This window comes from Liolophura sinensis, chromosome 12, assembly GCF_032854445.1.
Source record: "Liolophura sinensis isolate JHLJ2023 chromosome 12, CUHK_Ljap_v2, whole genome shotgun sequence".
Lineage (NCBI taxonomy): Eukaryota > Metazoa > Mollusca > Polyplacophora > Chitonida > Chitonidae > Liolophura > Liolophura sinensis.
The window spans coordinates 26,132,413-26,159,629 of NC_088306.1; the positions used below are offsets into that span (position 1 = coordinate 26,132,413).

At 38.0% G+C, this 27,217-nt stretch overlaps 1 protein-coding gene across 1 annotated transcript; it reads right to left on the reverse strand.

Annotated features, from left to right (window-relative positions):
• Positions 1–284: 284 nt before the first annotated feature.
• Positions 285–26,976, reverse strand: LOC135479830 (peroxisomal ATPase PEX1-like). The gene is made up of 21 exons (XM_064759735.1): positions 26,851–26,976; positions 24,586–24,735; positions 24,078–24,161; positions 23,210–23,275; positions 22,089–22,137; positions 20,451–21,337; positions 19,427–19,550; positions 17,808–18,030; positions 16,585–16,817; positions 15,497–15,664; positions 14,127–14,281; positions 12,496–12,673; positions 11,346–11,524; positions 9,280–9,414; positions 8,783–8,847; positions 8,011–8,070; positions 7,457–7,539; positions 6,000–6,103; positions 5,009–5,407; positions 2,896–3,089; positions 285–474 (listed from the first exon to the last, which is right to left on the reverse strand). Exons 1-21 carry the CDS (start codon positions 26,944–26,946, stop codon positions 285–287), a joined length of 3,822 nt encoding a protein of 1,273 aa, XP_064615805.1. The 5' UTR covers positions 26,947–26,976.
• Between the last annotated feature and the right edge of the window lie 241 nt (positions 26,977–27,217).

Sequence of the window (27,217 nt, forward strand, 5' to 3'; positions counted from 1 at the left end):
TTCAGGTTCTGGTAAAAAATGTTGAAGGATACAAATACTAGTAGAAAGGATTAAATAACAGAGACTAGAATAAAACTGAAGAATAAGGAAGGAATGTTACAGAAATGGAATAGTTGTATGAACTGTTTTGAAAAAGTTGAACCTCTTGGTTCATAACTGAAACTGCTGGTGAGCATGGAAAGTGGCAGGCAAGAGGTGGGGTAGGGATTAATTGACATATTTTGTGTCCAGAAGAAAAATGCTGAAGAATGACTATGCTCCCCTTACGGATCCCTCCAAGCCATTCACCCCTCCCTAAGACACCTGTTTGTGTCCTGAGGGTTGTGTTTGACAATCCCGCAGCCTGCCAGTGTCTGGTAAAGGCTGAGGGATTTAGACTGGCCTGTCATCTCAGTGTTGTCAGCAGTACCCAGCACACCCACATACACAGAGGCAGTAATGGCCACAGAATACATGCTAATCCCCAATCCCACTCTAACAATCATGAAACAAGCGGCTCGCAAATGACTGTATGCACAGCCCGCTGGTGGCTAGCCCATTCAGACGAACACATCCGAGGGGTATTACCATCTCTGTAGTATCGTGGGGGAATCACGGCGGAGGTGGCAGGGACGCACAAAAGCTGTAGACAAACTCCATTCAGCTTGACATGTGCCACGGACAAAAGGCTGCTTTCACGAGGCTGTGCCGAGCATTGTGATGAAGAACCCCTGATTCATAATAATTGAACACACAGACAACATACATAGTTCAACCTGGGCCTGTTTTCTCTTTCAAACATAGCCACACAAGATGGATTTTGCCTCTCCCTCCTCCCCCACAACCCACTCCTCCCTAACACACACACTTTTCTAGCAGGTCTCGTATGCCCTACCACACACGCCCTTTCATCTCTCACGACCCCTAACACAGGACGGAATAAAAGATCTTGCTAAAAAGCAATTGAATCCTACCGATAAACCCAATGTCAAGTAGATGAACAAGAGACCCCAGAGAAAGAAAAAAAGGGGGGACACAATTCACCCTTAATAACCCCATTTTCACTTGCTTTGTCCTCAGCTAAGAGAAAATATTGAACATTTTAATTTGCACCTATTCCCACCCTCTCATCACTTTGGTCAGAACAAAAGCAAATACCACAAACTGACGAATCTACCCAATTTATAACCTTGCCTCGTTAACCAGATAAACCGATGAACAGTGCCATCATCTTCCTCCACAAAGGCATATGACCAAGCATAAGCCGTACAAATGAGAAAGGCTTTTCCCAACACAAAAAGGACATACTGTCAATCTTCGCTTCCTTCTTAAGCAGGACAGATAGGACCATTATATCTCTCTCTCTCCCTCCCTCTCTGTCTCTTTATCAATGGCTAATTGATATAATTTCTCAGCTTCTTGACTAAAGACAGGTGGAAACAGTTCTTTGTGACAAAAGATCCATTAAACTTTGCAAGATCAATATAAGTACCTGTATAAAAGGAAACACCTCACACTTACAGCTTTGTGACTTAGCCATTAGCAAAACAATAATGTAACACACAGAAGGTCACCATCAGATTATTGGAATGAATGATTAAGGCTCAACGCCACCTCGGCAGTTTTTCACCCATATTGTGCTGATAGATTATTTGAAAGAGAAAACAAAAAGTTTGGAAAAGTTAGTTGAACTTTCAGTTCAGAAGACAAGTCATCCTGGTTTCTATTTATTTATTTACTGCAAATCTTTTCAACAACTAAAGCACTTTTTTCAGTGGAATTCACGCATACAATTATTAAGTAAATGATGATAAAAAAAATGATTTGTTTGTGTCATGAAAAGTGCAAGAATCATAGAGCTATGCAAATCTACAATAGTGCGCAATTTGAACCCACGAACACAAGACTTTAAAACACTCCCATATCTCACTGAGTTATCAGGGAAAACCATACAACCTTCTCCTCTTAGATGACTTTAAACTTTTGTTGTGACATCAATCTTTTGTCTAACCGATCATAACAATGTTATACATGAAGGGTCAAATCATTTCTGTTCGATGTGAAATTTATTCTCTAACAATTTCGTCCTTCGACTTCGCCTCAAATACATCAGATGTTGCCAGTGTGAAAAAAGGCAGAGTGGTCTCATCAATTTTCTTTGGCATAACCAGGCCTTGAGATATCCAAAATGTTCGAAATCAAAATGGCAAAATTAGACCCACCAGTTCACCTTAGTGCAAACTCTGTTTTGTGGTTCATATTTGTGCTATTTTGATTTCGAACATTTTGGATATCTCAAGGCCTGCTTATGCCAATGTGACAGAGATTATATAACATACTATCTGACTTCCTCAGATGACATGTTAGCTTCCACCAATTCAGATTTACTTTCCCGCATAACTAATCATAGACCGACTCACCACCCATAATCTTACACACCCAGTGTATGCTCATGTCATAAGCTTTACAGAGTACAAACAACTGGACTACCATCACCTAAAAGCTCTAATGATGTTGGACTTAAACTTTATGTAACACCGTCACGAAAGATCAACCATGATACATACTATATTCCACTATGCAAATAATGTGACTCCACCGGCACGAAAGAACATTCACTGACGATAATTGCGATATAACTTTTTTTTTTTTATTTGCTTGAAATGACATTGCGTGATTCTTGGTCAAGAATCGATAGCTGTGAGTGAGTGCTTGCTTGGGGTTTAACGGCATACTTAACAATTTTTCAGTCATATGACGATGATGGATAGTTGTGACATTACTACAAACACATTTAAGTAAGAGGAACAACTCACAACAGCGGAATTCTTGAGAAAAAAAATCAAGCGTCCCAGGCATTTTTTCTGACCTATTTGGTAATTCTATAAATCAACTTCTAATAAACATAATACTTACATCATTTTGTACTTCAGTCTTTCTTCAGCTGAAACAGACGGCCTCATCTCCTTTGCAGCTTTCTGGAGATGTGATTGGCTGACTTGTATCAAGGCATTTGATTGGCCATTCTGTGTGGGACTAGCATCACTTACACTCCCAGTTGTACTTCTGTAGAGGTTTAACGTCTTCAGACGCTGACTGAGTTGGCCCACCTAATCAGCAAACATGATTTATTTATTTATTATTTATTTATTACTTACTTAAAAAGTTTTCATTGATGGAATGGCGGTCTTAAGTTTAGGGGTGTAGAAAGCCTAATAGCCCATAAATAAATAAATAGCCTGCTGTCTGGTACATGTTCTTGACAAAGCCACCACAACCAAAGTCACAAAAACTGTAAAAGCTGGATTTGAACCCACAATCTCCCTATTAATCTGGCTGGTGTTTACAATGTATTTAAGAATTATTCACTTATCTGGTGGCAGTTAGTTTTATGCATGGCAGAGAGTTTTAGGGCTTGGAATAAACTGTCACCCTTGAGAAGGTACTGGACAGACCTCCCAACCTGAAGCTGCAGTCAAACCAATCTACCAGATTCAAGTCTACAACCTCATTAGTCTGGAACAGCAATCAACTGAGCCGAGACAAATGCTTTTCATTGACAAATTGAACACAGTACAACTTGTATAAACTTAAACAGAAATTTGTTACTGCAAGGCTGTTATACTTTTGTCGGCATTAAGTCCATCTTTCAGCAACTTTACAGAAAAAGTCAATCATGGATTTTGATGAAATTCTAAGCATATCCAGGATGGTCTTGGGCTTTTAAAATTGTAGCAATCTGTTAAATTTTGATTGTGATGTGGATCTGGGTCAGATACAAGAGTTCATGCGAGAGAGGATGGAAATCACGAGGGCTGTCTTTTTCTCCGTAGTGAATTCCAGTTAATTTATTCATGCATTTTTTGTCTTCATTTGTTGACTGATTTACTGATTTTTTAAAAGTTTTCTTAAGTATTAAGTATTGTAATTACTTACTTACCTTTTTTTATTGTTTTTTTTTCATACTAAAAACAAGATTATTTACTTTGGCTATGACCACTGAGGATCAGTTTCCTAATTGAAGAGCGTTATGCATCCCCAGGTCAAATGAACTCCTCAAACCAAATCTTCCTGTAATTTTTAACCACTATAAGCTTGAGGTAAGCAACTGTAAGTACCCACTTTTACCTAAAGTGTATATATGAACATTACCAGTAAAAACACTTTCTTACAAAATATAAAGCTGATTTAATGCTTAACTGGAATTATACACTGAAGGTACATCTAGATATGTACACTAATAATCTCCTTCCTTGAAACATTTAAACTAAACCAGCAAAAACAAGGATCTCCAGACTTGTGTATTTTAAGCTTTAATTATCTTTTAATTTTATCTAAGGTATCCAAACAATTTCAGCAAGGCTCTCAAAACCTGAAAAACCACTGGAACAAAACTTTCCAATGATGTCTATGAGGAACAGTATGCACCAAATATATTGGAATAATTCTAATTCATATGTAAAGCCAACCAAACCCAATTTTCTTAAAATAATATATTGGAAAATTGTTGCAAGTGGTTGAACCCTTCCTATTATGCAAAATAATCTCATAATCTCAGAATGAGTTCCAATACCAGAGGTGAAGTGGGCATTCACAAGAAACAAGGAATCAAGTGTGATCTGCCCATTGTATATGTTCTTGTGCTGAGCTAAATCCGGTTTCTTGTTTTCATGTGCAGGGTAGTATTTCATGTATATGCATTCGAGGGGAGAGCATTCAATCCTCACACAGATATTAGTCAACCATTATTGGGTTACCTCCCCTTAATGTCAACCCGCATTCTCCTTTGAAAATTTGCAGCAACTGACGATGCACCTTACAGATGTCACAAGAAGTAATATAGAAGACTACAGAATGGAGGGTAAAACCACAGCAGTGGCATCATCCTGATTTATTCCTCCACCTTATTGGACCACTTTAGCATACACTGTTAAGTTGGATTAATTTCAGATAAACTTAGTGCTGGATTTAAAAACATCAGTTTATAAGCCATAATTGTAACTTTTATCATATTTTCCCATATTTTTACCTGTTGCAAAAATTGCTTTTCTGCCTCTGGGTCAAGTTGAACGGGTCCCTCTTCAAGTCTTGGGATGTACGTGACAAAACTTTCAGGTCTTGCTAGTTTACTGTCATTATCTTCAGGCGGAGTTGTGTTCCTTGAATCAGAGGAGCTCTTCTCTGCTGTAGTGACAGACTGACACACTACTTGTGTCCTCTCTTCAAGATCTTCACTTGTAGAGTTAGAGATACTTTTCCTGAACACAGGGGTCATTTCATGAATGGCCTCAAGCTGAGCATTGTACAGCAAAGCTTTGAAATCTGCCCCTGTAAAATTTTCACAGTTCTCGGCTATGGTTTTCAAGTCTACATCATCACCTAGTTTCAGTTTTCTTGAAAGACTTGTGAGAATTTCCAAACGTTCTTCCTGGAAAATTAAAATCAAGGAGACGAACGCATGTAAATCAATATTTTGAAAAGTCCTCCACCCATAATGCTTTTCTCCAAACAGTCATAAACAACTTGATTTTCATTCCAACTTCTACATGCCCGATGGCTGTAACAACATAAACAGTTTGAACAGCGTTTCTGTACAACGCCGTGTTTTCAGCACACTGCATATGGAAAACTGAACACCGGTATTTCAAAAAAATAAATAAATAAATAAAAGGCAGAGGACTTTTTTGTCATCATCTACGCGCCATTAACATGATGTAATGTTTTCCAGTATCTGAATGTAGGCCTACATATGAAGAGCTCGGGCATAAAATAGACAAATCCATTTTAAATTTTTTCATTTTGAATCAAATTAAAATTTTGTACTTATCTCCTGTCTTTAGGAATGCAGTCATATGAAGGGAGGTTTAAAAAAGTTATTAGCACCTATCCCAAAGTTGGGAGAGCAAATCCAAATCTATCGAAAAAGTTATAAATTCCATGAATTTAATTTTCTTATCTTGGCATGAATGGTCTTTATCTGCTTTTGCACCTAACCTCTTCATATCCACTTTGTGTCTTACCACAGAGGGCATCTCACAGTGGAGACACTTGTCAAGCCTCCCTGGGCGCAGGAGGGCAGGGTCAATCAGGTCGGGGCGACTCGTGGCACCCAGCACATACACACCTGTGGGTGGACAGGGAGAGATGCAGTTGTGGGAGGGAGCAACAAAATCTCAGATATTCTTTTTCATGTTTTTCAAGAATATTCAACGAATCTCATTCATTTTTTACACCCTTATTTTTCCCTTATTCTATGGCTGCCAGCGTTATGGTCACAGAAACCTGGGCATAGCCCGAGGAAAACTCACTACCATACAAATCATACTGGCAGACCTTTCCACGTACATGTACAACCTCAGACGAAGCCAGCATGTGCTGGGCTTGAACTCACAGCGACTAGATTAGTCACACTAACCACTCAGCCATGCAGAATTGGCCATGAAGAATTCCTACTGAAAAAGCAAAGCATACACACATGCAGTTTTGTATCTATCTTATATCTGACTTCCGTGCCATCCTCGTGAGCATACCAGTATTACTTTGACTCTGACAGAAAGATTCTGGGGAAATATTTGATTTACGTGCCATCCTCGCGAGCATACCAGTATTACTTTGACTCTGACAGAAAGATTCTGGGGAAATATTTGATTTCTGTGCCATCCTCGCAAGCATACCAGTATTACTTTGACTCTGACAAAGAGATTCTGGGGAAATATTTGATTTCCGTGCCATCCTCGTGAGCATACCAGTATTACTTTGACTCTGACAAAAAGATTCTGGGGAAATATTTGATTTCCGTGCCATCCTTGACAGCGTACCAGTATTACTTTGACTCTGACAAAAAGATTCTAGGGAAATATTTGATTTCCGTGCCATCCTCGTGAGCATACCAGTATTACTTTGACTCTGACAGAAAGATTCTGGGGAAATATTTGATTTCCGTGCCATCCTCGTGAGCATACCAGTATTACTTTGACTCTGACAGAAAGATTCTGGGGAAATATTTGATTTCCGTGCCATCCTTGTGAGCATACCAGTATTACTTTGACTCTGACAGAAAGATTCTGGGGAAATATTTGATTTCTGTGCCATCCTTGTGAGCATACCAGTATTACTTTGACTCTGACAGAAAGATTATGGGGAAATATTTGATTTCCGTGCCATCCTTGTGAGCATACGAGTATTACTTTGACTCTGACAGAAAGATTCTGGGGAAATATTTGATTTCCGTGCCATCCTGGTGAGCATATTACTTTGACTCTGACGGAAAGATTCTGGGGAATTTATCACAAGATCTAAAAACTTAAACTCCATTTTTAAACCAAACGCCATCTTGTTTAAACGGCATAAAATTACAACGAATGGATTTACATTGTTTTTTGAAAGCGAACCCCAGCGTGAAGGTTTTACTTAAATGCACCATGTATTGAGAAGGCTGGATAAGTACAGAAGGCACAGATGACCACTGATCAGTTACCTTCTAACCTCTCTACCCCATCCAGCTGCGTGAGTAACTGATTTACCACTCGGTCAGTCACACCGGTACTATCGTGACCACGTCTGTAACATAGACACATGTACACTGGAGCACTTTTGCTAAAAACACACGTCATTTTTCATCTTGTAAATCTATGGTTTGCATCACAGGTTACAAAAGGAATATCACTCAAATTCTTTTTTTCCTAAATTATATATGTGAAAGTCATTTTCCACAAAAATACTGCAAAATGAGTAAGCAACAGAAATTTTATTTTAGGAGTGAGTCGACACTAAAATAATCCCAACTGGAACGAAAATAAAAACTAAAAATCCAGCTTTTTATTTCTTTAAGTGATTTTCCTGTTTTTCAAATCTTTCTGATCAGTTTTTTGGTGGGAAATTCCACATTTCCCACAAATTACAGGTAGATTTTCATTCCACACCCTAACCCAATATTGACAAAAGACTTATTCTGCTCTCAAAACAAAAATCTGAATTGGTTGGACACTTATACATACATGTAGCTCTGAAGTGTTCAGATAAAATGCTTACCTGGGTGCTATAGAATCAAACTCATCAAAGAACAGGATACAGGGTCTAGCACTGTGTGCTCTGAAAGCAATATTCCAAAAACTGACATGTACATTTTTTCCATTCAAATTGGCCACCTAAAATAAACATTATCATACGAGGCATACGACTGAGATTTGGAAATGCCATTTCACTGAAGCCTAATACTTCCCTTTTCGTAATTCCAAATTTGTGCAATTATCTTATTTTCTGGGTGTTTGTTAATACGTTACAGATGTGTATTTCATACTAAATAAATCAGTAGAACTCAAACATTACCTTTTCTTCATAATTTTTTAAAAAGCTCAATTACGCTAGTGGAGTGAAAATAAACCACAATGCTTGAAAATAAAGTGCAAGATGTTTAAAATGTTGCTGTTGGAGATTTCTCACCTTTGACCAGTGAGGTGATATGTCTGTATTCAGATGCACAAGTATCTAGTTCAGCAGTCATAAAATTTTGCCCCCATATTGCGTCATCTTTCCACATTTAAAAGGGCAACTTTCAGAGCAATTTATGTACATATTTGATTTGACTTTGGTGACAAAACAACACTGGTTGGATGGACCAAATTCTGGACTTCACAAAAAGGTATAATTTTATCAGCCTACACAGGATAATGCCTCCAAAATATGTTTAAATAAACACGCAAACATGCGGAAAGGTTGAAGAATGACAGTATGTGCATGCAGATAAATAAATATCAGAGAATGACATTTGGTGTCATCTTGAATGAAGGATGGAGTGACTTACCTGGCAAACGTATCCCGAAGAGCCTCTTCACTTGCTCCTATGTACTTACTTAGCAACTCAGGGCCCTGAGGACGCAAACCAGAAAGAATCACATTTTTATTAGTGACAGATTTGTTCTCTGTATTTCACCACAGGTTTGGCCTGTAAAATGTGCTGTTACAAGCACATAAATAGTAAGTGCTCAAGAAGTTAAACTCAGAACAAGAAAGAACTCAAATTGTGGTGGGCAAATACTGTAGTTCTGCAGTGAAATAAATACTTCCTCGTGCAAAATGTTTCAATAGTACGCTTAGCTATTTGAATTTTTGAATACGCCTTAAGACATTCAATGTACATATATATGGGCCCAGGATAGAATATATATGGGCCCAGAATAGAATGTATAGAGGCTTTTTTAGTATGAATGGAAACCATTTCCATGAGTTATGAGGTGTCAGAAAAACTGTATGTAGACTGCTACTTTATTTCACATGACTGACACTAACATCTCAACCCACCTTAATACTGATGAAGTTAAGTCCGCACTCCTTAGCGACGGCACGTGCCAACAGTGTTTTGCCTGTTCCGGGTGCACCAAACAGCAGCAACCCAGACCTAAGCCTCAGGGGGCAGTTAGCAAACAGTTGAGGGTACTGAAACAGATCATTGCAGCTGTCTCAATTCCTTAATATAGATCCCAAACTTAATAAAGAACAACCTCCATGAAGATTTACTCCTGTCAATTCTGTTGCTAGGGCTTTACTTATTCATGATCTTTAAATACATTTGAAATTGCAGTGTAAAAAAGTGTACAGAAGTTTTTTTCATTATTGTTCCCTTTCTTTTATTTAATATTGTTCCTGATATTTATTCATCATTGTTATTTATTTATTATTGCTCATGTTTTTTTCTCATTACTGTTTCTCTGTGATTTCATGACACCTTCAGCATGATTTCAGTGGTGTGTGTCCGTAGCGAGACAGTCCTGATGTAGTTATACTGGCATACAGTGGTGTGTGTCCGTAGCAAGACAGTCCCGATGTAGTTACACTGTTATACAAGCATACACATTTCAGTGACGTGTGTCTGTAGCAAGACAGTCCCAATGTAGTAACACTGGTATACAAGTATACACATTTCATTAATGTGTGTCCACAGCAAGAAAGTTCCGATGTAGTTATACTGGCATACAAGCATACACATTTCAGTGGTGTGTGTCCGTAGCAAGACAGTCCCGATGTAGTTATACTGGCATACAAGCATACACATTTCAGTGGTGTGTGTCTGTAGCAAGACAGTCCCGATGTAGTTACACTGGTATACGAGCATACACATTTCAGTGATGTGTGTCCGTAGCAAGACAGTCCCGATGTAGTTATACTGGCATACAGTGGTGTGTGTCCGTAGCAAGACAGTCCCGATGTAGTTATACTGGCATACAAGCATACAAATACAGAATCTATAGAATGTATACAGAAAAATACATCCAAGATATCATACTTCAAAGTAAGCAAAATAGTGCAAATTGAGAAAAATGTAAGCCATGTCATCTTTTTAACCAATGCAGCATTTCTATACCCCTGGACGTCAGCTGTTTCTGCTTACGTCACCAGAACAGTGTTTTGCATGTTTACCATATGAAGGTGGAGTACGAATGACACAGCATCATGTTCCCGGTTTCCCTAGTGTAGCGTATCCGATGACCTCATCAAAATTCCTGGTTAACCTTGATTTACAGAGTTACTAAGCAAAGTCCAAACAAAATGACTGTGGCCGTTGAGGTCATTTTCCACACATCTTGAAGACACTAGTGTTGCCCAGTTTTTGATCTCTGTCATTGTTTTGAGCATAGATCAAGGTTGTTGCCATGATTGTCAATTCTTCTGTCTCAGGCCTGGGACTACGCTATGTTAAGCGCATTTACCATGATGGCGTAACTCTTCAACATGTGTGTTATCATGGAAGCTGCTCCAGGTGCAAATTGTGACACAGGTTTGTGATGCTTCGTAACACAGGCCCCAGGCCCAGTCTGCACATTTCCAGATTGGACCCTACGATATCAGAGTGATGTGATGTGATTTGATGTTGCTTTACGGCAAGGTAAGATCAATCAGCCAATTTTAGCTTCGGTGGTATATGTAATGGAGAAAACTAAGTACTGTTTCAACCACTAAAGCACTTTTTTCAGTGGAATATATGTATACAATTATCGTGAAAATGATGCTAAAAATGATTGTTTGTGTCACTAAAAATGTAAGATTCACAAAACTGTGCATCTTATTTCTCTACAACCCAAAGTTCTCTCAGAGGATGAAAATGCTGAAGAACACAAGTAGGTAAATAGGAATAAATTAATCATCTGAATTAAGAGTTCTTGGATGAGTCTCGGTGTCAAATATTGCAAAAGTGGTCAGATTCTGACTGTAGCGTTATCTGAACACAAATACTTAAAAACAATATGCATGGAGCTATACCACGCCATAAAGCCGTGACTTTGGTTGTAATGGAGTAACTAGATAATTGTATATTCTAGCAGTTGTAATTAATAACTTCATGCAGTTCTCAGCATGTCTAGCTCACCAACCTTAGTCGGCCACTCCAAAGTTTCCACCAGTGTTTTCTTCACCTCCCCAAGTCCCCCGATATCGGCCCAGCCTACATCTGTCTCCTGATGAAGGGTGACATTTCGTAACGATACAGGTGTGTATCCCTCCAGGGCTGCCCCAAAGTCCTCACCGGTCAGCCAGATGTCTTGGGCAGAACCTGACCATGACAGAACAAAGCTATTTCGTTCCCAAAAATTGTTTCAGAAACCTGTTTGCAAATATTTCCAGAGTCCAAAATCAGTTACCCCAAAACAGTTGCAAAATCCATTTCCGAAATTTTTGTGAAAATATTTGCCAAAAACTGTTTCCAAAATCTGAATCAGCTTTGAAATATGATTTTAAAAAGTTTATGCGAAATCTGATTCAAGAAACTATTTCCATGATCCGTCTCCAAATTTCATTTTGGAAAACTCGTTTCATAGATTCACTGATTGACTGGTTGATTGATTTTATTAGCCATGCAATAATAAATACATACATTGGATTTTAAGACACCAACAAAATACAGACACAATGTGATAACAATGAAGTCTAGAAAGATATAATACACGGTGGGAATAAAGCTTAGGTTAGGCTTGAGCTTGTTCTATCATATATATAAATAACAGCAGCATTGGAAGGGTGAGCCTGACATTTTAGTTTGTGTCTAAACAATTTTCTTTCTTCTAAATATATATGAATATATTTTATCTCAGCTATGCCTTGTGTAGTGTTAGACTGAAGATTGCAGCTTAGAAAGTAGAAAAGATTTTAATAAAGATTGAAAGTGCGATTTAGAAGAGACTGATCTTTGTGTTAATGGAAGGTCATTCCATTTCCTAGAACCGAAAGTGAATAAATAATATGATGGACTTGTTTTATACAATGGTTTGTGGAAGGCTAGATGTCTGTCTTGCGTGTGATACGGATTTAAAATTTCTTGTTTGATTAAACAGGACTTTAAACTTACAGGGATAGTGTCTGTGGAATAAAAGTAAATATGAGTTTGTAACAGAGTAGAAAATAGAGATAGTTCGACAAGGGGTAAGATTTTCAGTTGGCAAAAAAGTGGTATGGCAAAGACATTTCCCCATAATACATAACAGATATATTATATGGTCTGTTAACTAATTAATCATGAATTCCTACCTGATGGATTAGACATGTGATGTGCATGTATGGCTCTGTTCACAACCGTTTTCAAATCCTGAGCCACAAATCCTTCCATCCTGTTGGGTAAATCCTGATGCAAAAGCTCAGGAAGACATTCTGGATCAATAGATGGTTTAGACCGCAAAATGGCTTCCAGGATTTCTTTTCTTTCACGCTAAAAAAAAAACATAATAAAGACAAAATTAAATGGACAATATGTATCACCCAGACTGAAAAACTGAGTCTCGATCAAACAGAGTAAAATGAACAGATTTTTTCAAATATCAACTGTACATTTACATAGTAACAGTTCATAAATATTTACATGTAAACTTACATGTTTTAATACACATGTAGTTTATTAATATTTACAATGCATGACACTGGGGAGTTTTCAATGCCATAATTAAGAATAGTTGACTTTTATGTCACCAGTAAGGTTCATTGGTATAAAAAACAAAAACAAACAAGCTTATCCCAGAAACATCTTTGTTCACCTCCAAATACTTGACAAACCATCTTACTTAAACTGTCCGGTTTTCCATAATGCTGGCCGCCATTGTAGAAGTGAAATATTCTTGAGTACGGCGTAAATCACCAATCAAATAAATAAATACTCAAACTGTAGTCAAAACAGTTGGCTTATCAATTTAAACAAATATCTATTGTTGAGTTTGGAACAGGAATACTTCAACAAAACATCCATCCCTGCATAAAGTACATTACTAAGAAAGCCTGGAGAAATACAGATAATCTGTAGAAACACTACCACATTGTCCAAACTTTCCACGACATCATAGTCTGAAGAGCACTAAGGGGAGACAGCTCAACCAAAACATCAAATTTTCCATCCTCTCTAACCATTGCTTGATGTTAGTATTCTGAATCAACGAGCATAAATTCACACTAGCTGTTACCCACAAAGCTCACCTTATCTTACACGCATGCCCCTTGTTATTATAAACTTAATGGCCTATGTTAAAAGTTTAAAATTTAACCAACCGACGGACAGACCAACCGACCAATCCAACTGACAGTGAGAGCTAAGAATGCAACTGGGAACATGAGCATCACTGCGTTGTTTACATGGGAAACCAGATACATTTTGTGTGACTCTTGTCATATAAATGACAGTAATAAACTTTTCATGACACCTTTGCCTGAAAAAAAAACTATGCAGAAGACATAAACTTGTGCCACTTAGTCTTTGTCCTTATAACTATAGTCAGGAACCCTGTAGAAGGGTTGATGAGTTCAGAGTAAAAACTTGGCTGTAAAACCTTTCTTGGAAAACTGTGGAGTAGACAATCAACACTTCCCACATGGCCTGTGCAATGGCCTACACCCCAATAAACCAGAGACCTTTCCAATAACTCAACTAAATCATGCTCTGTGTAAATTAACAATAAAATGACATTAATAATTATATTAGTTAGAAAATACAACTACCTTTATCAAGTTGATCCACTGAACAGCTTAGCATAATAAACATGTAGTATTTCGACTTTAATTAAGCCAGCCTCAGGGGGGACTGTGTTGATTCTCACAAGGATAATTAATTAAAGTCAAAATACTGAGATTGTCAAAATGAATTTCTTCAAAGTTAATTTGCTTATTTGTTAAACTACCTTTCCCTGAGGTTGTATCTCCAAGACCTCCTGTATAATGTGCAGGCCACGTGAGGCTACGAGGGAGAGATGGACGGACGTACGAGACCTGGTGGTAAATATCACAGCTAGCTGAGGGTTGTTGATCAGTTCGCACTTTATTAATGTTCGTATCACTGAAACAGACAGGGTAAATTACCTTGTTTAATTACAGTACTTCCAGTCCTAGGATCCAATTAATCTCCTTCTCACAAAATTCACAATTTTCACAGTTTTGTTTTTAGACAAAAGTTCACTGAGTAATATTTTTTTATTTATTTGATTGGTGTTTTACGCCGTTCTCAAGAATATTTCACTTATACAACGGCGGCCAGCATTATGGTGGCAAGAAACTGGGCACAGCTCGGGTTAACCCCATGAGCATCAGCAGGTTGTTGCCAGACCTTCCCAGACAGCTGGAGAGGAAGACAGCATGAGCTGAACTTTAACACACAGCGACCGCATTGGTGAGAGGCTCCCGAGTCATTACACTGAGCTAGCATGCTAACCAACTGAGTCATGCAGCCCCCACCCACCACCCCACCCCCGGCCCACGTTAGTAATATGAAATATGCTTGATTAAAAATATATTTCTTCCCTTTTCCAGCTAAAATGAGTGCGCACACTGAGTGAGCATATGCACTTAACTTTGAAAATAGATGTTCGATGAAAGACCGTTAAACCCTCCCCATGAAAATAGTTACAATCTAGAACAGTAAATTTTTTTCGTATTTTTCCAACCAAAAATTTGGATTCTTCTGAGGCTTGTTCCACCCAGACTGGGACCATCCATGTCACATCAAGGGTCTGACACTTATTACACAGGCTGCTACATTTCTCCATTCAAAATGTATATAAATGTGCACATAAACACTGTGATTCTGTGAATGCATTCGGCAAATGGACCTAGAAACAAACTATTTCAAACCATACATATGAATATGATGTCAAGTACACGCCCTGAGTCACTACGGGCCACAGGAGAATCTGATGTTTTATTACCATTTTACTACTTTAATAAAATTAAAAAAAAAAACAAAAAACAAACCAAATCTATTTTCCCAAACAGTGTATAATTGCCTTTCTATTCTGATATATACTTCATTTTAATGTTTTCTTAGCAAATTAAGGGATACAGAATTGACACTGATTGGCTGACAGTGGAGATAGGATTTCCTGGGTTAAATCCTGCACTCTGATCTTGCTGGAATAAATTTGCCATAACTAAAATTCAGGCTAGCCTAACGACAGCCTGGACTTGCCTATCTCTCCCATCAGCCTACCTGAAATGATTCTGTATCCCTTTAAGTTTTAAGACGTTTGAGAAATATGGGTTGAGCATTTCTGGTCACCTTCAGACATTTTATAAGAGTACTGAGCCTCCGCAGACATCTCGTCTGGGCCGCTGTTTGACCCCGCTAAAACATCCACATCATCCAGAACCACAATGGATGGCTGTCGCCATGATAACTCATCAAACAACTTTTCAAGAAGTCTCTGAATTGTCTCAGGTCTTTTTCCTAAAAAAACAAAAAAAGCAGAGATCAATTAAAATGGCATGAGAACACAAACTTGCTCACAGGGGAGTCAAAAAGGTAAAATCAAATCAGAATCCTCAGAATCTAGTCAAACTGCTCAGACTGCCTCAGATCCCGCAACAGTACATATCTGAAGTTCATAGTCTGTAGAAATGTAAGATTTTGACTTTTTGGGGTATTACAAGTAAATCAATAAAGGAGATAAAAATCAAATATATTAGAATCTGATTTGATTGGAGTTACGCCACACTCAAGAATAATGGTGGGAGGAAAATGGGCTCCAAACTGTGACCATCGGCAGGTTGCTAGTAGACAACGAAGGGACTACACGTTAGCATAAGCTGGACTAGAACTCAAATCGAATGCATTAGTGAGAGTCTCCTGTGTTATTGTTCTGTACTGGCAAACTGGAATTTGAAAATGTCACATTTCAAAAGATTCTTGTTTTTTATATATTTTTTCTTAGAAAATGGAACAAGTCATACTTTATATCCAAATGACTGGATCTTAGAGAAAGGCTAGAAGGCAGCTGTAGTATTTAACCAAAAATTATGTTAAGATGGAAGGGGAAAAACTGAAAATTCTGAAAAGCAGATACTTTTAAGCAAAAGTCTATAATATTATAATATAAATTCCACCATTTCTGCAGATATATTCACAAATACAACAACCTTTACACTAATTCGTCAGCCTTTTCACATACAAAAGAGCAACTATTAGAGCAATTTATGCACATTTTTAATGTGCTACATTGGTTGGATGGGCCAGTTTTAGGGCTTTACAAAAAGTATATTTTTTATCAGTCAACAAAGAATAATGCCTTCAGCATATGCTTGAATAAACACCTGGATAACATGTGAAAAGTTTGAAGAATTACCATAAATGAATGTGTGCATACAAACCCTTCAAGCCTTTACATTCCAGTACACTTGTGTATGCCAGACATGGCAATCCAGCAACTTTCCTGCACAGGGCTTTCGCTAATGTGCTTTTCCCAGTGCCTCTAGCCCCTGTGATGAGGAGCACACCCATGTTCAGACCAATCATTGATGGGTACACAATCTGGGTCAAAGGTCGCTGACCAAAACACATCTCAATATGAGATAAGGCTTTGGGTATTAAGTAACTTATGCCACTGCAATTTAACAGAAAGAAGTCACAATCAAATCTAAAATATATTTAATCAGTACTGCATTTCACTTAAAGTTTTGTCAATAGAAATGTGCTTTCAGAAGAACATCATGGCCTTGAAATGATGCTACATCGTGCAATCACTTACATGAAAAGAAATCAATCAAACTTTACAAAAACACCCCAAAGTGGGCCTATAAGGTGGATGAATCAATCAGAATCAAGCAAAATGTGTTACATGAAAAATGCCATGCTTTATGTCATATACATTCATTAGAACTGGATTTGTCTGAGCATTTTAATGAGATCAATGTAAAAGATATCAGGCAAATACAGAGAATTGATATCCCACACAACAGGTTGAGGAACATAATTTTTGCATGAATGTTTTTTAAACTGATCAGATATTCTACAAAGTGAAGTTGCACACAAAATTTCACTACAAGGGAAGAATGTTTGGACGAGTCATTTTATGGGAAACAAAAAAGTGACAGGCAAACAGCTAAATGGGCAGGTTTAAATTCCATGTATTATCCCTCTCTCTCTTCGAAAAGGCATGGGATAAAAAATTTGGTGATTTACACGTACATGTATGTAGTCCTGTAAGAGTGGATCAATGTTGAGCAGATTTTCATGAACACAAATGTCAATTTCACACAATAGTTTTGTAAAAGTTTTAGTTTTGCAATTACTGCTTTGCTATATTAAGCAATTTGTACGATTTGCTTGAAATGCTTCCTTTTAATAATAATTTGGGTGGGGGGGAGGGGTGCACGGCCGAGCGGTCAGCAGGCCAGCACGCCAGCACGCCAGCACGGTAGGTCTGTCAATAACCTGCAGATGGTCCTGGGTTCTCCCTGCAATAATGCTTGCTGCTGTCGTATCAATGAAATATTCTTGAGAATAGCAATTAAACACCAATTAAATAAATGAATAAAAAAATATATTTTATTTTGTGTTCTCCTCTAATTCCCAAAGTAAAAACAAGCAATACCCAAGATTCTCTAATGACACATTGGGAACAGCTGGGTCAAATTCTGTGACGCTGGAACACGGACGGTGAGATATCTCTGGCCATTTTCTCCGTCCATTCACTCTCTCACGAACAACAATGGTCAAATTCTTGCACATGTCCAAATCAATGACGGCATAATCCGCAGAAAGTGATGCACTGGTTTTTCTGGTGTCAAAGGTCAAAAGGGCCTCCAGGTGTAAATCTGAAAATTGAGAAGAAATTTACATGAGGTTTTACATTAGGTTTATGGGTGAAGAAAACCGAAAAGTGCCTGGTTAACACTTAAGTTCGCTAGGTACATGTACCTGACAATTCTACCAACACAAAGCCTCAGCCAGAATATCAAAAAATTGGATCTGACCACACAAACTGACTGGTAAGGGGCTTCTCAGCAGAAAACTTGTTTCAAATGTGTTTATGGTTGGGATTTTACATTGTTACTAACAATTTTTCTGTCACACAACAAGGAGTCATTAGGTGTTTGTATATACAATGTGTCCAAAGCACCAAATGATACCCCTCCCAGTCACATTATACTGACACTGGGCCGACCAGTCCTGTTTTCTTGTTCTAACCTCTCCGTGGTGAGCACCAAGCGATGCAGTAACAAATACCATTTGAAAGTCTTGGCATGACTCCACCCGGCCAAACATTTGAGCCAGCAACAAACCATGGTTACATATGTATTAATATTTTAATTCCTTTATTTGATAAAAGTTTTATCTTTGAGTCACAAAATGCAATCATATTTAGCAGCACCCAGAAGTGATGAGGATCACCTAGGAGTTTTGTTATACTTTCCTGATGATGGAAAGCAAACAGCGAAGAAAAGAAAGACATGGATCGTGCGCAAAAATGGGCCCTACACAGCTACAGTACAGCTCAGCTTAAAACCTAAATCAGCGCAATAATTAACGCGATATTTCTCCGCTGGTAACGCGATATTCCTCTGCTGGCTAGCGCATTTTTCATCCACACTGGTACTTTGCCAGAAGTGTGAAGTCAGCCATATCACAGGACACTTCACACACGAGTACAGAACACTAACATAGGGTGAAAATATAGTTCTGCAGCGGGTAAAAGCTCTTGTGAAAAACTGAAGTAAAATGTAGACTTTTTCTCCTTTATTTAATATTGTTCAGGACAAAGTAAAGTAAATTCACAGAAATATATGGTGTTAACGCACAGGAACAGTGGGATCTGATTTCGTTGTATTCCAGCATTGACCTGGCTACATATAATCTGCCTTGACAAGAGTGGAATTTCGATGCGCAACACATTTCAAATCCATAAATGTAATAAATGCTAATGTGTACAAACAACTGAGTGTGCCACTGATTTTATCTCAATCTGTATCACGTCTTTCCTCGGCTTGATTTGGGAATTAAGCAGAGCTGTACTGTAGGCCATAGGGACATTGGTACAAGTATACTGATTCATTTGTGTTATTTATTTGATTGGTGTTTTATGTCATACTTAAGAACAATTCAAAAGAAGCAATATGGTGGAAGGAATAACACACTGAAGACAGAGCTATGTATTACCTGGATAAGCACCTTTGCTATAAACAGATGAAACCCAAATCAATACTATCATACCTGGTAAGACTGGAAACCTGATGAGCATTTGCTGGAAGATGAGAAGGGATGGTTTATCTGTCAGAGCTCTCTGTAACCATGACCTGAAAGCTGCGGTAACCATCTCACTGTTTATGCTGCTGGGCTGAAAAACAAAAGTACAAAAACACGCAGCTTTTTATTGATCTCAATGATAAAAACACATATATACATTCATGGAACAGCCATGAAATCACTGGAATCTTTCAACAGTAGTGACTTTTTTCATTCCAAAATTAAAGGATATTGTAGAGTAGTGTTTTAATATTTATTTGTTTGATTCGTGTTTCACATGTACGTGATACTCAAGAGTATTTCACTTATACAATATCAGCAAGCATTATCAGTGATGGAGAGAAGAAACAAGGCAGAGCCTGGGGGAACACAGTATGGCCTTAATGTTTAATATTCAATACCTGACGATAAGTTTGTTGCTTTATTGAGAAAAGTTGCCATGCTAAGCACACTAAGCATCAGGAAATGGGACAAACGCAGAGCACCATGTGTCATTTTTTACACATTTCTCATATTAAATTCACCAGTGGCATCATACCTCCTACTTTACCTTGGTTTTGCACAGAACAGACCAAAGTAATGGACAAGTGGAATACATGTTCATGGTTTTAGCTTCCACACTTTCCACAACGCTAAAGGGTATGGTCAAAGTATACAAAATACTGTCCAAAATATGCCACTTAAAGACAGTAATAAATTTTGGATCCACCCAAAGTAAGGCTAAAAAGAAGAACAGAGGGCATGACTGTTGAACTGGAGAACTCTATTTTGCCCAAAGCTTACCTTTTCTTTAAGTGACATATTTCGCTCGAATCGGCTTGATCAATCAGTATTTTTGTGAAAATTGATTAATTTCTAATTGGCAAACCTTAAGTGTGAACATCAAAAGTATCATTTTACGGCCATTCAGACAGTGAATTTTTACAGGCCAAACTTTGGGGGAAATTCATTAAATTAAAGCCGTGAGCACAACATCTGGAAACCTACTCACCAAATATGAAATCTGGAACAAGTGGACTGTGTCAATTTCAGCAGGTGGAGAACAAACAGCTTCTAACTGCACACGGCCAGTCACGTCCAGTTTTAGTTGCCTCCTCAGAAAGTCTGATATCATCATGTGACCTTCTAAAATCGTCTGCTGACGTAAGATATCACGAACAACAGCCTGATAGCTCGAGTTCATGCAGAGACCCGACGATTCTATGGTGACCACACGAACAACAACGCATAGGTCTTTGGTGGTAGTTGCCTTAGTCAAATTTGATGTAGCGTTTGAAGGAGGTTTTTTGTTGCCTGCATTAGTTTCTTTTGCTTTCTCAGCTTCTCTCTGTTCAGCTGCTTTTTTTTCTTCCTCCTTTTCAACAGGAGACAGAATTTTTGTAATTTTGGCGAAAAATACGGAAGGGAGAGGATTAGCTGTCGAGTAATCATTTCCATAGTTCTTGGGGGCCACGTCAGAATATCTCACAAACACATTGGTTGAATATTCAAGCTCCGCCTCCTCTTCTCCTAGTCTCAAAGCTTGGACGCGCAGGCCACATCTGAAAGTCTTCTCCAAAATAGCAGAGTTGTCTTTCCTTGAATTGACAGTCGGTTTGGACATATCTTTCACAATCTCAGGCGTCCAGAAAAATGACTTTACATAATCACTCAAACCTTGCAACATTCCTGCAGGCTCTGAAGAATGATGCTTCTGATTGGAGGAAAGTCTTCTGAGATTTGATTGGTCCATCTGGGAAGTCTGATCACCACTGGCTGATGAAGTCTCAGGAGGAGGAGCTAATCCCTGACCTTGAGACGTATGTCTGACCTTGGGATCAACAATAACTTCTGTATTATTGACTAGAAGCACACACTGTCCAGCAGGTTGGATGGCACCTGATGAGGATAAGAGTAAGAAATATTTACACGATGCATGAGATGCATGTTTCAGAGGTATAATACGAGGTGAAATGCAGTAACTGAAACGCTATATGTATAAAGCCATTAATTTACACTAATCTCAACGTTTTATCTATTTCGTCTCCAGAAATTTGTACTATAATAATAAATCATGTAGGGGGCTAAATGGTTAGGTTTGTTGCTCCAGCGACAATAAAATAAAATAGGGAAATTACAGAATGCACTCCTCCCAAAGTTTATGTAGCCTTGAGGGCAATACACTGTCAGTGACATTCACTGAAAACTAACGGCCTTCCACCAATATGGTATGATAGTCTGTATTTCAAATGTGGGAAAGTTCATTAGTAACTGGTCAATTGTTTAACCTAGCCCCTATGGCATCACTCTGTATATTTATTGATTTATTGATTTATTTATTTATTTATTTATTTGCTGTTTTACATCATAGTCACAGTTCTTTCAATCTTGGGTATGACAGTGAACAGAAGTCAAATACAGCATCTTCCTTGTGAGAATTTGATTTACTTATTTGATTACTATTCCTGAGTAACCCATAGACTTTGGCTAGGAGCCTGGCAAACCTCCCTTTTATTCAAGCAAGCGACCTTATTCGCCAAGGGCCTGTAAGAATTTCAATTACACAATAAATAATGTTTTAATCAGATTAAAAGTGTTGGTTGTTCTGGTTGCACAGGCTAGTGAAAGTTGACCTATGAGACACACCTACCTATTTTGAGGAAGACACAGGTAGATGAGCTGACCCAGACAGGTAATACCTGTTAAAACAAGAGTTCATGTGAACACAACGTATACCCCAACAAATGCGTTTGTTTGAAAAGTATAATGCCAGCAGTATTGTGGTGAGTATACTCCCTGAGGGGAATCTTCGTGGGTGTCGATCATAGGCATGACAACTACGCAAGCGGACAAATGTGTCCACCAAAAATGAAAACTTTATGCGGAACACAGTTGGAGTCGTAGCCCAGACACGAAATCATTTTTATTTATATGGTATATATAAAAAAATGGCTGTCTGGTTACCATGACAACAGTGGAAATAGACTAATGTGAGTCGTGACACATTGTCATCTGTGTATGTATGTATCCACCAAAAATTATAGCTCTGAGTGGAGTTATAGCCCGGACATGAAATCATATCTATTTATATATTATACATTTGGAAATGGTAATCTGGTAACCATGACAACTGCAGAAATGAACAAATGTCATTCCCTACACATTGTCATCTGTGTATGTATGTATCCACCAAAAATTAAAACTCTATGTTGACAGTTGGAGTTATAGCCCCGACACAAAATCATATCTATTTATACAGTATATATAAGGAAACTAGCAATGTGGTTACCATGACAACTGCAGAAATGAACAAATAAGAGTTATGACACATTGTCATTTGTGTATCTATGCATACACTAAAAAGTACAACTCCCCATGGAAAACACTTGAAGATATAGCCCGGACAGGAAAACGGACGGGCAGACAGACAGATGGACAACATCACTATAACATAATACCCTTCACCTAATGGTGGGGGTGTGTAAACATCACGCAATGTTAATGTCTTCGGAAAACGAAACTGAAGTGGTTATCGTGTCAAAATAGGTCTCTGTTCATTAATGTGAAATTGTCTATGGCGTACTACATTGGATATAGTCAGTGATCACCTTTTATCTTATTTACCTATATTTCATACATACTTTATACACAAATAACTTTATGTGTAAATGTGAGCATGTGTGATGGACTCAAGGAAGATTGGTTTTGTAATTAACTGGTCTCCTTCACGAAACAAAGTATTATTATTATTATTATTGTTATTATTATTACCTGTCCCTGCCACACCACTCTCACTTGATCCAGCAGGTGTGTCTCCACAAATGACGCATGCAGCTCCTACAACAACAACGGTAAATTGTAATGTCAGATTAAAGATTACCTATTTTGGATCTCTTGCTCGTTTCTACAGCTGAATTATGGCTTGATCCCGTTTTTCAGTGGTTTTGTCAGCTTAATGTGACATGCCCCAATTCCTCAACCTTTTCGCATAAAAAAGAGCAACTTTTAGTGCAAAAATTTATGCACATTGGTCAATTTGTGGGTTTCACAAAAAGTATAAGTTTATGAGTTTACACAGAATAATGCCTTTAGAATATGCTTGAATACACACCTTGCAAACATGCGAAAACACTGAAGAATGGCAGTAAGATAAGCTCAACAACCATGTTAACAAGTCCAGACTGTTTAATTCCATAAAATTTTTTTAAAAAAACACAACAGCATAGCATACTATTCAGGGTGGGAAACATGGTAAAGGTATCAGCCAGTACATTACAATATCCCACACACCTGATGTCATATACATGTACATGTATGTGTATTTGCACACGTACCACATCTGACATCACGGTGACTGACCCTAACACAAACTTGAGCCTGTAGTCAGATGATTCACACCAACTCTGGATCAGTCAAACACCCATACCGGCCGTATGAGGCTGAGGATTTCATTGTGATCATGATAGACAAGCTATAACTATTTATTCTTTAACATTTGACTGAATTTTTAAAAAAGTCTAAAAAATCTAATATATAAATTTTGATGACCTATCAAATGACAGTTACATAACTTTCAAGCGTTCTTTGCCTGTCTACAAAAAAAAAATGACCATAACAATGAAGACCAGTAACAACTCACCAGTATCTCCCAGTCATCTACAGACACTGGCTCCACAAACACTTGTTTACACTCCAGAAGACCCGATATCTGTTTGAGGACAACCTGCACAACATACAGCATTTTGAAAATTATTCCAGAATTTCCAATCATATTAATTTCTATGACTTGAACACAGCAGCAGGCCAACTGCTGCTTCAAAGTTGGGAGGCCTGGGACTACAGCCTGGAGAGGACTATACCAAAGACTTTAAATACGGCTTGGTTGTCCGTGTAATGTGACTGGGTGGGGTGTCATGTCTGGTGTTACGTTTCAGTGGCGGCATGGACTCGCCCTGTCAAAAAAAGACACAGTATATGCATACTAATGACTCCCTGTTATCACATGAATGAAAGATTAAGTACGAAAAACCTCAGGTACATATAAATATTAATTAATCAAATTTTGTTACAAAGTCTTTAAGGGAGTGAAAATACTAAGAGAGGTACATGCAGCCTTGGTTTCATTCAAGCTTCTATAAAATGTTTACCACAGAGCCATGATCAATCCCAAGTTTGTTTGCATAAAGTCCATTCAGCAAAACCGTCTTCGATCCATCACTTGATGCCTGAGTTGTCTCCCCTGACCAACTGCAGTATGCGCTGCCTTTACCTTCCACTTGAAGTTCAAAGACAGTAATCTGGAACATAATTTATTTCATGAGAGCGGTTAAATTATTTTATTCAATTATTAAACTGTTAAGGGGTGAATAAGAAACAAGAAGCTGCATACATGGCAAGTGCTTCTCATGTGTCATCACCAGTAAATCCACACAAGCGTGAAACTTGTGGAAACTATACCACTGCAATGTTTCCCCTCACTGTGAGAAGTGTGCATTCAAACACATCAGTTTCATGCTTGTGTGGATTTACTAATGATGCCACATGGGAACATGTACCTGGAATTGATAGCTGAGACAATTATGAGTCTGGACAGACAAATCACTTGTTGGATAGCAGTAGTGTATTGAGGACAGCATGGGAAGTACAGAGGTGTTCCAGATAAGCCTATGGGACAAGACAGGGCTGTAACAGTACATGTATATGTAATCATAACCCTATAGAGCTAGCCTTTTATTTGATTTTTTTTTTCACTCATATATCTTCTAGTTCAATTATATTGAATGTTGAGGTCTATTTTCAACAGTTTCTGATATTGGATTTAAACGTGTGTGAGTGTTTCAAAAGGTTGTTTTTTCGTTCAATCCACACAAGGAATCGATATGCGCAGCCATTTTTGAGTGGACTGAAAAGGCCCAATTTGTTCTTTGCAGAATGGATCGAAATTTTGAAAACAGACCTCAACGTTTAATTTAATTGAACTAATATATTACTTATTTTATTTCATTGGTGTTTTACCAATATTTCACTTACACGATGGCGGCCAGTGACCATCCGCAGGCAGCTGGAAGACCTTCCCATGTACATCTGGAAAGCAAGCCAGCATGAGCTGGACTTGAACTCCAGCATTGGTGGGAGGCTCCTGGGTGATTGCTACATGCTGTTGTTCTAACCATCTCACCGCTGAACTAATATAACCTCTTGACAAAATATCCTGCTAATTAGTTTACCCCCTTCCAATTTTTGCACACATGGCAAAAAGACTACTCCTGGCTATTGAACATCAACCGTGAAGAAGTAACCTGGCAGTTAAGGGCCTCCTGATATCAGATACATACAAATTTATTTTCAACCATGCCTTACTTCATACTAAAGATAAAACACCAATAAAGAGCTCAAAATAATCCTCGTTAAACAGTGACTAAACATAAAACCATCAGTAATTAGGATTAATCTAATTATGTTCTAAGACAATGGCATGGAGTGAAACATGCATATCTCTTTCTGTTTCTCATATAGATGTATAAAATATAATGCAAAACAATCCTCATGTTTCAATGTACAGCACCCTACCTGTTCTTTTTTAAAATATCATATTTTATACCACTACACAGGCAACAAATGTAATTAACATAAACAGAAATGCAAATGAATAATTTGACACTGCCTTTGTCAGAAATTTGCAAAAATGTGGATAGAGTGCCCTTGAGGGATATGCAAGGCATGTTTTGTGTTATAGGCGGGGTCATTGAGTTTAAAATTTAAAACTTCTGCATGTTCTAGTCCATATACCATTCTGTAAGACAAGTCCGAAGTTGGAGGTCATGTGACAACTATTTCGTTATTACAACAAAATGTCTGCGCAATTATAGCATTGGGGAAAAGGCCACTTTTTGCCACTTCACTAGCGACCAGTAAGACCTAGTTGTACAAAATAATGTCATGAAAGCTCTGTAGAAATACTCAGACTATCTGCAATGCTGAAAATTATACAAATCCAACCGATATAACATTGCTTACAGCAATTCAAAAAAGTCATTTTCCTACGCCATAAAGTTGCAAGCACATTTTCTTCACCCACGTTGTTAGTTTCTAAGGAGATCACGTAGTCTCTAGCTTCAGATCCATCTCGCAGAATTGTCTTACAAGATAATGCCATATAATTAGAAAAGATCTAGGCCTAATTAATGCATACTCTTGATATGATATGTATACTCTGTGCTCTGAGAATTATATTGATGGGTTGGTTGTTGTGCAGTGGAAAATAGGGACAAAGACACAGTCTAACAAAGATATGCACATTTTCTGACAAATGTCACAACAGATGATTCTTAAAAGCGAGTCTTGTGACAATGTGTTGTTGTTGTTGTTTTACTAGCAGCTGAAAAACGGTACTAACAAAATGACAGCGTTACCTGATCCGACACACTTCCAGAAATCAACCCATCTGGGAGCGTGAGAAAACAGTTCTTGTCCGACTTGTATTCGAGAACTGCACAATAACACGTCATCTTATCACAAAATCGCTAAGTTACCGATGACCTTTTGGCATACCGACGATATCGTGTTGGAAAATGAAAGTTCAACATGGTCTGTCTAAAATTTTGATATGGATAATATTTTTTACGCAAAATCCGGAATTCCATTTCTGAAAAAAAAAAATAATTGAAAGAAGGTAAACCTGAGGTGTGTAACTTGCAATACGGTAACTGGACGCATAATCTGCAAGATACAATGTGATCTTGTAATATAAAAAAAACCTCTCATTGGAAATTTAACATA